Source organism: Larimichthys crocea, chromosome XIII (genome assembly GCF_000972845.2).
Source record: "Larimichthys crocea isolate SSNF chromosome XIII, L_crocea_2.0, whole genome shotgun sequence".
NCBI classification, from domain to species: Eukaryota; Metazoa; Chordata; class Actinopteri; family Sciaenidae; genus Larimichthys; species Larimichthys crocea.
In genome coordinates, this window is record NC_040023.1 from 26,227,134 (window position 1) to 26,246,349 (window position 19,216).

The 19,216-nt window shown below is 40.9% G+C and overlaps 1 protein-coding gene across 4 annotated transcripts in view; it reads right to left on the reverse strand.

Moving 5' to 3' along the window:
- Window positions 1-19,216, reverse strand: part of LOC104923770 (furin-like protease kpc-1) — a 162,484-nt gene that overhangs the window by 30,686 nt on the left and 112,582 nt on the right. For all 4 annotated transcript variants that reach the window (XM_027287075.1, XM_027287074.1, XM_027287076.1 and 1 more), the window contains one exon: window positions 18,437-18,550. In XM_027287075.1, coding sequence (XP_027142876.1) covers window positions 18,437-18,550 — 114 coding nt within the window. The remainder of the gene's footprint in view (window positions 1-18,436; window positions 18,551-19,216) is intronic.

Sequence of the window (19,216 nt, forward strand, 5' to 3'; positions counted from 1 at the left end):
TCATATATTATTATATATCATTATAGTGTGATTGTTAGTCTGTGTTTGAACTATAGCTGTAATTTCCCTGCCCATACACAAACACAAGCGCTTTCACTCTCTCTCTTCTAAAACACATGCATATAGACCACAGGCTCAGTCACGGAGTAATTGGCTCAGCAATGAAAAAACAGGAGGTCTGGATAATTAATTAATCTATCTGGCTGGGGCAGAGACACGAGGCCAGTTTTACAACCCCACCAGGGAGAGAGAGAGACAGAGAGAGATAAAGTGTGTGAAACACACACATATTGCATACGTCTTACACCGTCACAAAATACACACACATGCTCTTTTTTCACATGAAAACACATTTAAATACCGAAATGTGCGCACACACACTCTGAACTACATATTTATCTAGATTCATAAATCTGACAGAGTTGCAGAGTTATTGATCTTCAGTCAGTTTACAGACAGACCAAATGGGAACAAACCAAACCCATTTTCCAAACAAAGATTACACCTTTTTATTCACAGTGTTTACATGGGAAAATCAAGGAGATAAAATTGGGGCTAAAGTCATCTCCCCTTCCCACTGAAAACTCTTTATTACTTGATTCTTCTGTGATGACATCTGGCAGGAATGTCTAATTTATGTTTGCTTCTCATTTTTTCATGATAACATGACTGGGTATTGAACTTCTTTATATTTTTGGTGTTGGTTGAAATATGTGTGTTTACTTGTAGCCCATTTGACTTTTTCCAGGGGCCCATAAACCATTTTAGGAACTCAGGAACCATGCCTGTGTTTTGACAGGAGGAACTAGGATCTAAATTTGGTTACTTTGGCCTAGTTCCTAGCACCAAACAGTTTTTATTCTGGAGTGAGAACTTTTTATATATACAGACTCTCCTTTTACGTCTACTTATCATTCACATTCAAATATCACACAACAATACAAAGAAAAGTTAACATGACTCTGTCATTTCCTCAGGCGTAAAGATTTTGTCTGTCTCTAACCAAAACCAAAAATGATGTACAGCTCTACTGGTTGCTTCTGAACTGAATAGTTATTTTACTCTTGAACACATTGTAAGACAGTCTGGATGACAGGAAAGGATCACCTAAATGTCTAATGGCGCATGCAAATATAAATGAGCCTGAACCAAACAAATTTGGGAACCTTCTGTAAAAGCAACAGAATATCATATTGTAATGACAACATACTCTATATGCCTTAGAGAATGGTGTCAAAATACTTCTGCTTATATCTTGGCAGAGTAGTGAGGTGAAGAGAGTAAGGTAAGAGAGGAGTGGAGCTTTTCCACAATCCCAGACAGTTTGTCTGTCAGACTCAGGGAGGGATCTGGAACTTGAGAGTATTTTTTCTGCCTTTTTTCACCACGAGTCTGTGTTAGTAGTTGTCAGATCTAACAACAGGATGGGAGAATACAACACACACACACACACACACACACACCTCAGCTGAGGAGGGAAGTGGCAGGTACATCACGTCTATGGTAATAGAACAGCAGATGGAACTGGCAGGCACACACAGCACCTTGTGCTTTGACACAAACACACATACTCTTGCATGTGCACACACCCACTTGTTCATACATAACACAAACACACTGACACAAACACTCAAGAACAAGCTGCTTTTACCTTACGGTGATGAAATATCATGTCTGAAAATAAATACACAGCCATAATCCACACATGCGCTTAACAAGACTTGAGTTTGACTTTCTCCTGTCAATGTGTTAAAAAAAGTGCAGGTCAGCTATAAATGGCTCCTTCCTCGGAAGAAAGAACGAGGTGTCAAAGTGTTGGTCCTAGAAGGTGTTGTCTGTTTCTGACCTGTCTCTCCAGGGCATCGTGTGAGCGACGGCGTGGCTACTGGCCCTGATAATCTAACAGATAAATCATCTTTAGTCACTCTCTAACAGCCTGACAGACAGACAGGCCTAAGTACCTGGGAGGGTGGTAAAGGGACACTTTAAAATCTCCAGTGATGAGGAGTACTGCCGTGAAGAAAACAGTTAGCCGCCCCGAGCTCCCTCCTATCCCCCCGAGTCTCTGGCTGCCATTTTGGCTGCATCTCAAGGCGCTATTCCGGCTCTATCTCATGTCACCGTTCTGGCTGTCGTTCAGTTCTCATGTTGGCTCCTGTTCAGCCTCCATTCTGGCTGTGGTTCAAGCTCCACAGTGGCTGTGTTTCGGGGGTTTCATTGTGGCTCTGTTTCAGCAAAGTCTCCCTCCCCCCCACCTCCTCCTCCCTCCCCACTTTCAGTTTCAGCACCCCAGGTAGCTGGCCTCCTGCCCGGCATGCAGATCAGTGGGAGATCCAGGCTCAGGCCTTTTGTTTGGGGTGGCATTTTGCCTTTGTTTTCCCATCTCGCCTGTAATCTAAACACCCAAAACATCTCATGCTTGACAAATCGGCCCTGAGACGAGGGAGCAGCAGAAGACAAACGGCTGGAAGCGGTTCAACCCCAGGCAGGACTGATGGTGTCCGACTGGGCCTGACCTCCCAAAGGTTAAAGACACGTTCGCTTACAAAGCAATCAATTACCCAGGCTGTGTGGGCGCTTTTAACCAACCTCCCCTCCTGCCTTCCACACAGCCGGCGTTATTGATGAGGGTCCCAGTGTACAGCACACTCCAACTTGGAGTGTGTATTACATTTCACAATTGAAATAAATCTCAGATTCTTGGTTGTTTCTGCCTACCTGAACCTCTCTCCTGCTTTAAATCGTCTTCCTCTCCCCCATCCTCTTTCCCTCCCACCTCCTCCTTCCTGCCTCCCGCTCTCCCTCCTCTCTGCAGGTTGTTGTAGCAGGTTTATTCTGGTAGTTGGGCTCCGTGGGCCCCGGCAGGCCCCTCAGCTGTTCCGCTGGGTTTGTAATTACCATTTCATTAAGAATGACAGTTTCGGGGGTTGAAGCACCATTTCATCCGGGTCTCGTGGGGAAGGCGCTTGCCAAATTTCCAGTGTGAGTGGCAATTATCTCTCTTCGTGTCTGCAATTCACCATTTTGTACTTAGTGGCTTGACAACGGCTAGGAACATTTTGTTGGAGTAATAATAGGTCTGGGATATTTACACTGTAGCCTACTCAGGCTGATATGAGCTATCAGAAGAGATAGAAACAAACTAGAGGAAACACTACAGAGACAAGCACTACACTACTTTTTGTGTACATACTGTAGAAGGAGTGGTATTTTAATATGCCTTCTTAAAACTGCACAAAAACTGGGCAGTGTGCTGGTGTATTGATTTGAGGTTCAAATTACTTTATGTATAAGGTCATTCTGGGTCTCAGTGCTTGTGTAGTATATTTTCACTTTGGATCCAATCATCGCGTGTTTTTTTACTGCAATTTTCCTTCTTGTAATGTTTCTCTTTTGGCCACAAGGCAAAATGACTCTTAATCTCAGTGGAACTACTGGTCCAACAAGAAAAGAGTTACTCAAATGTTTTTCTGCCGTGCAAGACACATTAGAAACTTCTCCTATAGCACTCCATTAACATATACCTCATATCTATAGATTACTTGCTAAGAGATTGTTCATATATTAGTTTAAACGTTATTGTGTACTTAATGGAAATATACAGTACTGCATCGAAAGTCAGCCACTTAAACATCTATCATGCGTGACCTTCGTTCTCTTTGAATGCCAACATTCTTATAATTGTCTAATCTCGTCTGTTAATGTACAGCTTGTACCCTCGCTCATATGTATTTATCTGTATGCCAGGGTACTGAATGTGCATACACATGCATTAAAGGAGAGGTTCAGAACTTTACTGGCGTGACTACTTGTGCTTTGCAAAAAAAGAAGAAAAGAAAAAAGCCTGTGTCAGACAAGTCAAGTCAAAATTCTCGTTTCCATTTTGAGTCACAGAGTTGGCCTGCAACACTGTTATACTGTGTTAGAACATTACACCAGACTACAACTTTATTCATCAGAGATGCCAAAGAAAGCCCCTGAAAACAGGACAATATGTATCCTGGACCTTAATATAAATAATGATGACAAATATATTGAGGTCAGTTCATGTTTTACTCTAAGCACAAACTAAGCACAGCTCAGTCCACTTTGCAGATGGCTGAAAAATGTTTTGCATGGTTGTTGTTCTGTTAGCACCAGGAGTGAACACAGAGGTATGGTCAGGTAAAACCAGTAAAGAACTGGTTCGTACGTGTTGTCCGACCACACTGGAAAGTGTTTCTTGTTGTTCTGAACAGTCACAGTCAAAAGTGGAGTGAAAAGGCAGCCTCACATTGAAGGGTGAGAAGTGATATTGTTTAAATATGGGGATGAAGTGCATTCCAGTCTCTCCTGGAGGGCATTCATTGTGTTGCACACAGTTGTAAACACAAAAAATGACAGAAATAGTTGTGAAAAATGAAAAAGAGAACTCTTGAGAGAGAGGTTCAAACTGTGCTTACTTCACTGAAGTGAAATGGATGTTGGATTATCATTTATTGTCAGACTCAATTTCATTGCTGGAAAGGTGTGGAGGAAGGGCTCCAGTCATTCGACCATCCAACATGCACTACTGAAGAACACCAAAGCTTTTTAAGAAAAATAGGAACAAACTGACTATTTTAATCTTACATGCACACCCACATTCATTTCCATATACATATTCAATCACAGACAGTGTAAAATCAGATGCCATATACCAATTTTGCTTATTCTTGACTTTTTAGCACAAGTTTTTTCTTCTCAGGACTGAGTTTCAGTTCAGGAATACAGTAGCACAAAAAGAGAATTTATAATAAAACGACTGTAGCTGTGGAAGAAACCCGCTGCTAAAGTCAGCTAAAGGCCAACTAAGAAGAAATTTTTTTTATCGCAGAGTGAGGACTGTGGATTTCGTTTACTATTTCTTCCAGTGTTGGTCAAGCAAGACTTCACTTTAGGGTCGATGTGGGAGGAATTATAGAAACCAAAAACTCGTTTTCATTTACGTATCCACATACATATGGATGTACAAGTACTGCATTATGGTAGACCTGAAATTATTTAAATGTTTATTTTTGTGAAAGTCTATGTAAATGATTGTTTACAGTAAAAGTGTGTGAGCCTCTCCAGCATGTGTCTGTCTACGTGTTTACTCCTCCCTCTTAAGGACCAAAAAATGGCAGGCGTCCGCTGTGTTGAGTTATAGTGACATGACTCACGCGATGTCTACTGCAAGTGACGGCTGCAGCTCTTTTAATTGCATGTCTGCGCTGAATGATGGGATACTTAATTCCTACACATTCCACACAATTGCTTTTCACACTGGCAGAGGCCTGGGGAGGCAGCCGAGGCTTTCTGCGGCCATATGGAGAGGGAGGCAGAGCCCGGGCTGAGTGATCGGAAGCTTACTGCCTCATCCCTGCACCAGACTGGCTGCTATACTGTACTGAAGCTGCAGACGGGCACGTGAACCAGCACGACTAATGAAACACATTCCACACACACCGCGGACCACACACACATGCATACAAGCGGGATGTGGTAAGATGTGGTAGGATTTAATTTAGCTTTAGACTCTTTAACACACCCCCAGATACCTAAGCAAACACACACACACACTCATTAGGAGCCCCTTACACACACATATGCACACAAACTTACATTCACAAGTGGCCTCTAACACACATGCACAGTTTTATACCCATACACGGTCTCACACATACTGTACACACTCAGATATGTTCTCTCACGCACACACACACACACACACACACACACACACACACACGGAGGACATGCAAGCACACACTGAGAGTATCAGATACACACAAACACACTTATGCGCACATACACACAGTCAGCTGTGTAAAGTGTGTTGACAGTCCTGTCAGCTCATGGTAGCACCATCAGGCTCCCTGCTGTCCTGTGAATGGGTCACTTCTCCTTCTCCTTCATCTCTCTCATCGCCTGTTTTCTGTTCAGTCTGCAGTGAGAGTAGTGCTCTCGTGCTACAGCGGCTGGATAGTGCAGTAAGACTCAGACCCCGGCTTTCCTTATTCTGGATTCTCTAATAGCTATGCGGCTGACGAGTGATTGGTGACGTGGTGGAACCAAATATATTGAACCAGCATGCCATTTAAACCACCACACTGCTCAGCACACATTTTCTATGTGGACTTTATTGCTCTACTCTGAAGTAGTACGCTGAGTCTACACCCACTCAAGGAGCACTGTCCGACTGTAATTCTTATCCTTAAGTAAAGCAAATAGTTGAAGAAATGTTAAGTTTCCAAATGTGTTTTTAAACTTTAGCAGTCATGATAAAGTAAATGTAATCATTGGCCAGAGGGTGGTGTCAAAATAATGGAAAATTCTTTGCTGCCATGTGCTGTAAGTTCTCATACATATGCTGTACATAGATAAAGTCCTTTGTTTTAACAGTGAATCCTTTTATACTTCCAGTCACGACATCAGCATATTACATTAAATTCTACTTTGCTTTGTACTATTAACACATTACAAAGGAAAATAGCACTAAATGTAAAGAACAGTTGCGACTGATGGGAATGCCATTGATTTAGAGGTATCAGATGAACAGAAGTTCAAAAAGCACCAAACATGGTTATCTATCAGACTCTTGGCTATACTTTTCATCCTGAAAGTTCATCAGGTAGCGCTGATGGTGCTACTGTAAATGAAAAGTCAGGGGATCACCAAAGCCAGTAGGATTCATCCTCTGAGGACTATGAATGCAATCCACCCAATAGTGGTGGTGGACTGACCGACCAACATTCCCATCCATAGGGGGCTAACAAAAGAAAAAGAAAAGCTTTAACAAATGGTTTCAGTGTTTTGCCATCATGTTATTAACACAGCATCAGAGGTTTTTCCATTCTGACAATAAAAAAATATTGCTGTGAGACCTCGTAATTGTTTGGCATTAAAAACGGTTCAACTGTCATGTTCCTCATTTTCTCCAGCACTGGCACATGAAACTGTGAAAACATCAGTTCCTGTGTGCCAGAGGATTTTTCCTGGGAAAGTCCTGCCAGACACTGGTAGTCCCGAACTGCAAACATTAAAGCTTGCATGAATTGGATATTCATCCAAATGAATCTTTCTCTCTCAAAATGTTCCTGATTATTAATGAAACATATTGAATGTCTGCACAAGTATTAGCTACTGGCAGAGTGAATGCAAACATTCTGGTATTGGTCTCAGATGTAGCGGTTAAATGTCAGCTCCAAGAACAGTCAGGAATTCTGTTCATTGATGTGACCCTGGAAATAACCTGGCCCCCAAAGACCCCAACATGCCCCTGTGCATGCAAAGTAAAGAGAAAGAGAAAGAGACATATAGTATATATAGAGGAAGAGAGAGCCTGCTAATGCATTTAGTAGCCAAGGCTCGTTTAAGAAAAGCCCTTAATGACTTTAATTGATCTTTATTAGCTTCAATTAGAGAGGGGCACTGGGGGGAAAACAAGGTTGTGATTCCTGCAGACAGATCAGAGGGTGAACAGAGAAAACACAAGGAGAGAGACAGAGAGAGAGATGTGGGGACTAAATAATGAAGAAACTATGAAAGAACTTTTACAGACAGGTAATGGTGCACCTACAGATTCTGAATTTGATTGACGATCTTGTTGTGATCTGAATTTGTTTGACGTTCTGCATTATTTCTCTGGAATTCACAGCAGTTCAGTGAAGCACTGTGTAAAATGCCCTTTGCTCAGTTTGTGCATAGGCATAAGGAAAATTGTATAGGCGGCTCGACTGCATACAAAGACAACGAAAAGAAAGCGAGTAAGTGTGATTAGATGCAAATTGATCTGGGGGTGGCAAGAACAGAGGTGAGGACACATTAACTACTGTTGAAAGTGTTCTTGGACTTTATGTATATTTTTCATAAATATATAGAGATGAGAGGAAAAGAGAGAGACTGGAGGAACACTTTAGAATCGTTTCTGATGAGTTCTGAGCTTGGTTGGAGGCTGAGTTGCCAGACGAAACACACACTCCCATATGCAAGGTCAATGCATCCATTTCAAGCGAGCATACAGCAGTTTGACTTGAGTGCACTTTTAAAGTGATACAGCATAGAAAAAGTTTCCAATACTCTTCTTTTCTACTATTCTTTCTAGCACATCAACCTATATCTCATAATTGGTCAGTGGACAGCTCCACCACCAAGAGGACCCATGTTGTGGTCTTGCTGTTAGGCAATCTGAATTAAAATTGATCCAAACCAAATAATTAAACAAATTAACCAGGTAAGATGTAAACACAGCTAAGAGAGAACACAGCAAGATCACCATTGTTCTTGCCATTTCTGGCGTCACATGGATATCTTTGAGTTGTAATCCAAAGAGGGAAGTCTGTGAATATTATTGAAGAGGGCACTTCAGTAAAAAATATATTACACCAGCTAATACTTTACCAGCTTGATTCCAAAATTCTAGGCAGTAGAGACAGACAAGGAACCTGGACAATAGGATGATGTGATTTTATATTATGTGTCTTAACCACCAGGCGACAGGGACAACTGACTAATAACAAGAAGCCAGGCTAAAAAACATTTGTTCTAACTTACACTATAAAAGCTATAAAATGATACATCAGAACACATGCAAAGCAGTATGAAAACACTGTACATCTGATCTCTGTTTATATATTTGCACCTAACTCGTTTATAATCACATGTCAGGGTTTCAAAAATTTCGATCTGCGACTGAAACTTTACTTTATCACTGATACTAAAATATTCCTCCATAAGTCATACTACTTAAAATATGTAGAATTAAATTAAAGCAATAATGATTTAGCAGTATAAAACAATTCAAGGAACTCTATTCTATAAATAAAAAGTTAGATAAGCAGACACAGGATAGCAAGTGCTGTCTCCACCCCAAACAAAACCCTCCAGTCCCCTCATCCAGCCAGCATCCATCCCTTCCTCTTCCCAGAGCTGTGTTTGTGTTTCTAGGGGGAGCTGGCTGACCCCTGACCCTGGGCTAATGAGAGCGATAACGAGGATTAAAAGGGGGTGACTGGAAGGTGTCTGAGAGTGGGGTTTAAACAATTACACTGGGCTGCCAACATGCCTTTCTTCATGACTCAGGAAATTACAGTCTCCCTCTCGCTGCTCCCCCCCCCCCCCCCCCCCNCCCCCCCCCCCCCCCCCCACACACACTCTTTCAGTCAGCACACAAAAGAAAGGGCTTATGGAAAATAATAAATTATCTCGGGGCCACGTTAACTTGGATGTAAATCGCTGGGCAATTATGTTTTAATAGCCCTTTAAGAGAATGAGTAATTGGGTTGACACTACTGGGGTTGATCAGGCTCACCTGTCCCTCTCCCTTTGTGCCCGCAGGAAGTGAGCTCTGGTCTGTGTGTCGGTCAGCCAGCAGGATGACTGTATAGTAATCAGTCAGCTAGCTGGACATACCCTGTGATGCTGATATCAGGGAATCTGGATGACTTATCATAATGTTAAATTAGAACTCTGTGGTAAAGCAAGCATTGTTAGTATTTTGTTTTTGGCTAAAAGGTTGATTTGTTTTGTCATCAATTATGGCTATCATTGTGGCTCTTTGTCTGTTTATGCCAAACTAAGCTTTATATAAATAATAGGGGTGTAAGTGCACAGCTACTATCTGTCTCTCTTTATTTACCCCTAACTACCAGAAGTTGTTGGAAATAGTCTAGACTGCCTCGTTTTCTGTGTTGAATTGTTGTTTACTCCCATTACTCCTCAGACAAGTGCAGCAGAAGTTTAGCTGCTAACAAAATACACAAAACAACAAGATGTAAAGCATAGATCAAAATGAATTTTATAATGAAATATAATGATTTACATTTGAACCTGATTTCCAAAACAGAAAAATGAAGTCTAAATAAAATGTGTGTGTCTGTGTTAATTGTACAGGAAATGAATAATGGAAATAAAATGGTGGGTGGTGAACAGAGGGAAAATACAACTAACAATTTCACTGGGTCAGTATTGAATGAATTTACTAAAAATACAGTTTATAATGGGAGGATGCCCATTTTGATGGTCTGAAACATCTATGGTAAAAAAAACAACAAAAAACAACAATTGACTAAAAATGTACAAAAAACCCAAATTGGTGCATGCTGTGGGACGGTGTTTTATCATTTCTACGAGAAAAAAACAAAACAAAACAAAAATAATTTCTATGGCTCTCTTTTTGCATGCACTTTTAAGGCAGTCCCTAAGTTTGATTTGCCAGTTCCTTGTCTGCAGCTGTGTCAGGTAAGGTAACAGGTTTCAGTATTGGATCATGATGAGAGGGTAACACCTGTTGAACATCAGTCAAGCTTTGTTAAATCTGGCTGATAATGAGACGAGGTTGAAATTAGCGAGGCTAAATGTCTGAATATCCAACTAAAATCTCCATCTGCATGTTTTAAGGTAGTAGCCAGTTTTACTTTTCGGCACATCTGCATTATGGAAAGTAAAGCTGCTTCTGCTGCTATCAGCTCCTGTTTGTATTGTACAGAACGGGCCTGGCTGCCTTTTACTTAGCTTTATGTATCAATAGAAAAATATCAAAAACTAATATTGAAAAAATATTGAAATCTTGGTAGAGAGACACGTGACTGTCACTGTACGGCTGTTTCAGGACCATGGACAGCGCTGGCCATTGTACTGTATGTAGACACAATGAAAGAGAGAGAGACAGACAGAGAGAGAGAGAGAGAGAGAGAGAGAGAGAGAGACAGCCAGACAGAGTAAATGGGATCTGCAGATAATGTTTCTACGTACCTCCATCTGCTGATTTTGACAGAGAATTGTTCACAAATTAAAAAAATATGTAGCACTGCTTAAGCTGTGTTCAAACAAATAAAAAACTAATATTACTGCAAATATTTGTACCCATTCATCTTTCATTCATGAAAATAAAAAAAAGATGCCTGACAAGAATCCCCGTCACCATAGTCCGGACTAACACACCTACACAGAGGTGAGCAGGACCAGCTCCTTCTGACCTCTGACATGGACTGCGACCTGTGGATGATCAGTGTATGTCTTGACAGGGGGAAATGGAGGCAGGATCAATGTGTGAAGGGAAGAAATCACACCAGGCCAAACCTGGTGAGTCGAAAACCACCAAATGAGACTGAAACAACACAACCAGTGGGGGGAAGGAAGAGAGAGAGAAAACAGAGAAAAAGAATCCAGAGAAAATAGTGATAAAGATCTGAGGCTAGACAGAGTCTGACACAGGATAGAGAAATAATCAAAATCCTCAGCAGGATGTCGGACCTTACTGCAATGAACAAGCAAATGGTGGGATAAACCTACATTTATCTCCTCTTACTTTCATCTCGGGAGGAAGACAAACGGGTAAGAAATTGATCAGATGAGCATCTGTTAGGCTTGGCAACAGTCACAAGTCTGCAGAGACGTTTTTTAAACCCCATTTTTCAATCTCATCTCCATTACTGTCAATGCTGTACAGGCACTTAAAGGACTGTTCCACAGTAAAAGACGAGGAAGATAGCTGTGTATGCAAATGTGGGCGACTGCAGTTTCCTTTAAGACAGAGGTTCTCTAATTCAACCACACTTAGTGCTCGACACCAACACTTTGTGCAGTGAGTGTCCAAAAGGAGTAATGGAGTAAAAGAGTAAAAGGCTTTTTTCCTTTGATGAATACTCTTGTAATTTAAAAATTGAAGGGATATCCATATCCACATAATCCTTCTCCTCTATATATGCCCTTTACAGAAACATAATAGAGGTCAACTAATACGTGAGTGAAGGCCAGCACTAAGACCAACATTTTAGCACTGCTAGCAGGAGGCTTGAACACAAGGATGAGGATGTCAGTCAGTCTTCCTGTTAGTGGATCAGTTCAGATTCTTTTCGTGAAGCAGGACATACAATAACAACCAGCTCAGACTCGACTGGACACTAGCTATCTTCTACTCACTACTTCTACTCTGTGTGTTCAGAATGAACTTGATCTGCAACAATCAATTATTTAAACTATCCATTCATCTTCCTATTATATTGTCATTTAAGCAATTAATCATTTGGTCTATGAGCCCTGAGCTCAATTTGAAATGTTTACAACGTGTCCTATATATTCTCCAATTGATGACAACAACAACAAAAAAAACCCAAAAGTTTCTTGTGTATTTAATATTTGATGTGTGTTAATGCTGCTTCTTTAAATCATACAGGTTCAGGATAAGCATGTCGGTCTGGTGTAATTTTGCTTCATGTAAAGGGGAGAAGATCAAATATGATCTGGGTCCTCTTTGAATAAAACATTCAGAATTTTAAGGCTTATCAGCTACTTAAACACTCAACGGCATAAGACAATTTGACCCATGAAGTGTTGTCATGACAACTATTGCTTTATTATCTCTCGAGACATTCATGAGTTCAAATCAAATTTAAATCGTTGTTATGTTGCCCTACATATCATATCTGTCTGGGTCTGTTCATGTCTGAATATTTCTTTAAGTGTTTTCTTTGCATCCCTCTAATGTTCGATTTATGTTTACTTTTGTTACACTGTTGTGATCATTATCAGAATCTGCACATGGAAATGTTTATACACCACAACAATTACAAAGACCTAAGAAGCTTTTTCTTGTCAGGGTGCTTAAGGAGCATTTGCAATTTTGCCTTCTAGAAATTCTGTTTATGTATTAATCATTTGTTTGGCTCATTTTTTGAGGGAAATCAGAGGTCAGTGGGAACTTTTTTTTTCTCATCAGGGAAAAAAGTGGTACTTTCTTATACTGGACAGAAGTTGTCGGGAGGCGGATGGGATGGAGTTCAGGTAAGTACAGAACCGGGATTTGCTATGCGTTAAACACTACAAGGAGACTGTTAAAAGTAACGCAATTTCATTATGTTTTTTTTGCTCTTGTAAATTAGTGGTATACAAAAGAAAGAGGGTTGACATTTATATAAATAAAAAACACTTCATGAAAGCTGGCACTGCATTTTGTTGATGTAGACCTTCTCAAAGAGGGAGTCAAAGTGGATCATACTGAGAGGACCATAGTGACACTTGATAAAGGTCCTTGATGCAATAACAAGTCTTCTATCCAATGGAGCACCTGCTGACATGTGGCTGTATCTTTCCAACTGTGTTAGTGTGTCTTCTGTGTAGCCCTCTTCCTCCACCTCCCATCCTCATTGAGGCTCTTTTATTCCCTCCTGAGCGGCTCCGTCACCCATGTCGCCGGGGGACAAGGAGAACGTGGCGTTTTCCCTGGATCAAAAATTTACGAGCAATTAAAAGTCGGCCGACGCCCGGCATCCATCAGCCCTGCGTGCTGCTGCCAGGCTGGGTGAGGGGGACTCGCAGTAAACCACAGGCTATATACTTTTATATCTGTTTTCCCTCCAAAGAGGGAAGGTTATGACAAAATTATGTTTTACCGTCCCCGGTTTCCAGCGCGATGTAGACATCTTTCATGGAACAGGCTCGTTGGAGGTCAGAGCCCCTGGAAAGCAGGCAGGGTTAGAGAAATATATGTGTGTAAAAGTGTGTGTTTTGTTTATGCTTGGCGATTTTTTTTTAACTGGTGACAGAAGCCTTTAACACAATAGGAATAACATAGTATCTGCTCCTCTGGTCGATCAGTTACTGAGGGAAGAGTGACCTAATTACTCTGTTGTTTATTACTGCACAGCTCTGATTTATTTCCCTATGCTGATGTAATTTCAACACTGACTCTTCCTCTTCAATAAAGGCAGCAAGGCACATTTTTTCGTACACACACACATATGCACACACATGCACAATGATCCATTGCGACACACCTAATACACAAAAAAGCATGCAAACCCTCATACATCAACACAGTCACTCTTTCACTTTTTCTGGCTCCTCGCGACAGGCCCAGACTAATTTGCATCCTTAATTGTGTTGTAATGTACTTTTAATTTGAAAATGGAGGCAATTAATTATTTTGATATGGAACAAAATGCCGCAAATGTAAACATTCTAATGGTTCTCCGTGAGTGGAGTATCATTTTTCAAAAGAGGGATTGAATCTTATCTAATTTTTTAATGCCATACTAGTTTTTTTCTTATAAGATACCGTTTTTACCACTCACGCATTCTCCTTGATACTCACTTTGTCTTTGCAGAGAGGGCAGCGTTGCTTTGATCTGTTCCAACGCTGTTATTTTCTATCTAAATCTCCCACAGGATAATTACTGTAGTTTCACCTATGCTATCAGAAGAGATTAAATGAAATTAAGCCTGTTTGGACATTCCCCTTCTTCTCTGTACGTCATCCCCCCGGTGAAAGCTGCTAACACCAGACTCTCCACTTTCTATTTCTGGGTCAGGGAGGCTTCAAGTGGAGATGTGAATCACAGATAAAAAAAATTTCCCTCCGTCGAACATGTGATCAATAGGTGTCAGTGTTCAAAGGGTAGCGAGTGATGCCGGAGGAGAGGAGAGGAGAGGAGAGGAGAGGAGAGGAGAGGAGAGGACATTTGTACAGGCCCTAGAAAAAACCCTGACACTTTCACTCCTTCAACCTGATAAAGTCCCCACAGAGAGGAAACAGGATGGATGCGTGTTATTTTTTTCCTCTTTTCACCCATTTCCATCACCTTTTCTCCCTCATTCCCATTTCCTCTCCTCTGCCTCACACACACATATTTCCTGTCCTCTTATATCTCAAAACCCCCACCCAGCAACCACCCCTCACCCCTATCTCTTTCACTCTCCCCCTTCTGATTCTCCTGAGGGTGCTAGGAGCTCACTGACATCACAGCCGGCCTGGCAACAGCCTATAAATTATGAGTGACAAGTCTTTGGACCAATAAAAGCACCACCATATTTCATGCGCAGTAAATCTGATTGCAGATTGCTCTGGCGTGTGGCGGCTGACATGTTTATTGTCGCCGTGGCGGTGGGAGCTGAGGGTGAGAGTGGTGGTGGTGGCGGTGGTGGAGGGGCTTCCTCCCCAACATCAGAGTTTCTAAAGCTCCCTGTCTATATGGAGGTCAAACAGATGGGAATTCTGGGACGCGGATGCCCTTCCACCCACCCAACAACCCCTCCACAAATCCTCAAACAACACACACACAAGCACACATAAACGTACATACACACATCAACGCCAACTCACCCTACATCTATAAGACAGCTATTTTTCATGCAGCGTGTACAAAACCATGCAAATGCTTCTTTCACTGCAACCATCTGTCCTCGATCCACACATGCTCCCTGTGAAACTTCTAAAGAGGTTAGACTCAACATCGCCATCGATTTATTCATTAAAAAAGAGACTATGTAATGTTTGAAAGATGCAATTACAGATTTTAATTCAAGCAACAAGCAGTGGCCATACACCTGGTGTTTTACTGGTTACTAGCATGTTAATCAGTTTTAAATCCCACAGAAATCTCTACCCTGTTGTAACTTTGTTCCACAGTTTTCTTTGTGACTTGAAGTGCAGCATGTCACGTTATGCCGTGTATGCGTTTTGAATAAGCAGAGGTGTTTCTCGTGTTTTATTGGCAGCTTTGTTTTTCTAACTGCAACTCACAGCTTGTGTCACTGAATCTGTGAAGATGTTCACTTCATTTCTTGCTGTTTGGTTTTTCTGAAGCTGTGTTGAGCTGTTCCTCCACCAAAAGTGGCCGCTGTACAGCAAAAGTTACACAGTCACAGTCAGTGTAAATTGCAAATCACTGAATACTGCTCGCCTCACCCTCCCCTTCCAGTTGCATCTGTGAAACTACAGTGATTAAGAAACTTGCAGAAAACATCAAGGATCCTGTCAACAGTCAGTGTCCATTCAGAGATACTGTAGTAACATGGCAGTTAAACATGGCGGACTCTGTGGAAGAAAACCTGCTCTGTAAATATAAAAGACTCATTCGAAGGTCATGAAAACAATTTCCAAGTGATTTTACACCAATGAAAACATAGTATCATAACATCTCTTAAAATGAATTCCTCTAAATCTTAAACACTGGCCTGCAAAAGATAATTTTCAGCACTGCAGTATGTGTTTTTTCTTGATAAAATATAAATTTGTCTATTTTGTATTGCTGGTTATTGCTTCTTTTCAAGGCAAACCTTTCTCAGGAAAATGTTTACAGCAGCTTTAATAAACTGTCTACGTAACACTGCACTGCACCGCACACATAAAATATACACCTACAGCATCCAAATAAAAGGAATAACTATAACATGAAAGCAATCAGCGTTATCTTTAATTGTCTTAAACATGAATTCTCTCATTACAGATATCATATCTAATCTTTAATGTATTGTAACAACCTCATTGATGGTAAGTGACCCTGTGCTCATTGCACTCACTAGTCCATCCGTCCTTGCCCATGCAATAAACCATTCTTCATAATTAGCCTTCAGTATGATCTGGGCATTACAAGTCCTCTGCCACAGCCCCTAAATGGACAGATTTCAACAGACGCCTGCTGGTGTGATCGGCATCATTATATTTTAATTAATCCATTCTTCTCACAGCAACACAGTAATTACAATCTATTTTATGACACGGCATGCTGCGAAAGAGGGGATGGAGGAGAGGAATAGGAAGGCAGAGAGAGGGAATAATGGCAAGAAAAAGGAAAAGAAGGGGAGAGGAAGGACGGGCAAAGAAACTACAAAGAGAGGTGAGGGCATGGAGTTAGAGCCATGATGAAGAGAGGAAATCTCGAGGTGAGTGAGACAGAGAGCTGCAGAAAAACCTCGCAAACGCTATGACTGATTACCGATATGTCATCGCCCGGCTGACATTGTAAAAGCATTGTAAAAGCGTTTATACGATGTCTGGAGGAGCACAGGGCTCTCTCCCTCTCCCTCCCTCTCTCTCACAGGTTCATGCCTCATACAGTCACAGGGAGAGGCTCCATTTCCTCCAGCCGCTGTCTATATAAATCAGAGCAGGTACGGACACTCAGACACGCTGTGGGTGTGATAATAACATTAGAGGATTACAATGACACTCCTCTCTGGACAAGATCACCTGTCTCAACTGTCATAAAACAGCTGCTTTTTTTGTGGCTGAAGCGCTTTATATGAGGAGAGTGTGTAGGTGTGCGTGTGTGTGTGTTTACGTGGCAAATACACTAGTAAACAAGTGGAAGATGACGCCGACCTGTGTGATTCAGCGTGAGTGTTTACTGGAGTGAAGTCACACCTGATCTTTTCAGCTACATACATAAATGTGTTACTTGCAGTTGACTTGATGTTACTCTACATTTAATATATTATTTAAACAAGTAATTAAACAGTAGTGTGTTACTGTGGCCAGTTGACAAACCGTCAGGGCACTTCAGGAGATTTATGGAGGTATAAATGAATTTTACACTATTTAATTGACCTGATATCCAGCTGAGGACCATAGGGATGATTATTATAATGATACATTTCATAGTCACAACCATTGTCTCCCCATGGAACACTGTAGACAGTTAAGCTATTCAATGTTGAACCTTCCCATATGGGGAAATATCTTCAGGGGGTCTGTGACAGATAAACAAACAGAAATCAGAAAATATTTGATATCCACAACTACAGTATGCCGTTAACCTTATAACACTAGTGTAGCATAATTAAAATATTAATATGTCATTATTATTTTTATTATCATATGAATGCCTTCTAAATGTGGCTTTTAGAGGTTGATGATCTACAATTTAATTTGTGTACTCCTTACAGTTACTGTAGCCCAGTTAAACCATTCAGTCCCAGTTTAAAAGCTGTGTTACATATTTGATTTTTCAGAATAACAAGTTTGTTAATATTTTTTTCACAAACAACTGATGTCAACAGGTTCATTTAAGAATTATTGATTACATACGTTTGTATATTAACTTCATCTTTAGCGTATCTGACAGCAACGATGGCTTTACAGCAGCCTTTTAATAACACAGACGTGTAACATGACACTAGCAATGATTTACAAATGCATAATTAATAATAGTGAATGCATGACAACCTTCACCTGCCTTAAAGGAAAAAATGTCTGATTCACTAGAAGACAGAAACATTTGTCGGGATATTACATGTTAATTTGTGAGTTTTAAAGGTGCTGATGGGTTGATTTTTTTTAACATTCAGACAGTCAGTGTAGCTGTTTCTTGTTTCATTCTTTATGCTAAACTAAGCTAAGCAGCTGCTAGTTTTAGCCTCATATTTACTGTGCAGTTCTCACAGTGATATAAACCCTCTCATCTAAAACTGAAACTCTTGGCAGGAGAAAAGAGACAAAACCAAAGTCAGTGGGAAATATTACTCAGATAGCCACAGCAACAAGTTTTTAGCCAATCATTACAGCTCACTTTGCTTTTAAAGAACAGAATTATTGATATGAAAAATACATCAATAAGTTTACATGTAAGCCTCGTTGAAAAGTGAGCAGAATGTTTGCAGACTGCAGATGAATCACGTTTGTGTGCCACTAAATGTTTGCATGGATGCATCACAATACCTATGGTGAACATGGTATCCTGCTCCGTTGATGTTCCACCCAGGTTCCTTGGGGTTGGGGATCTTTGCTGTCTTGGTGATCAGATGCTGAACATCCCTCCACGTCAGCTTAGGACTGGGGCAAGAGACATGAAACAGAATATCATCAAAGGCATCCTTCTTTCGGCCCGTGTTCTACACCGAATGAAACCACAGAGGAAACACTTCAACTTTGTGTGATACTCTCGGAAGAAACCTGCAGGGAGCTCAACATAGACTCTAGTGCTGAAAGAGGCTGGAGGACTGTTTTATGGGCCTTACAGCACATTCTATCATACATGCATGTAAGGCTTATATTGTATTAATGCTAAGGTTTATTGATACATAAACCGCTGTGATGAGACACTGCCATACCTTTTACAGCAGGTCCTCTAGACATAAAAGCACCTGTTTAAGTCAAGCTTATGGTTTTAATAATGGTGTCACTAAAAAAAACTGTGAATCCAACAAAGATTATTTGAGACTTTAACAAAAGAGCCTAGAGAGTCGAATGTAGAAAAAGTCTTCTTTTTAATCCCAGGCAGGGGAATTCTAATAGAGCGGACTCAAGTGTCATGTCAAGCAATATACTAATGGAATCCAATTAAGACCTTTAAACTGCGCAGAGAGCTGGAGGATATTAGCTCAGTTTTCTATAACAAAAGACCAAAGGGTCGTCAACGAGGGCTTTTTCAGGATATAAAAAGCATAAAGGAAATTGGGTTTTTCTGCTTTATCCACTCATTATTGTTCCCTAAGAAAA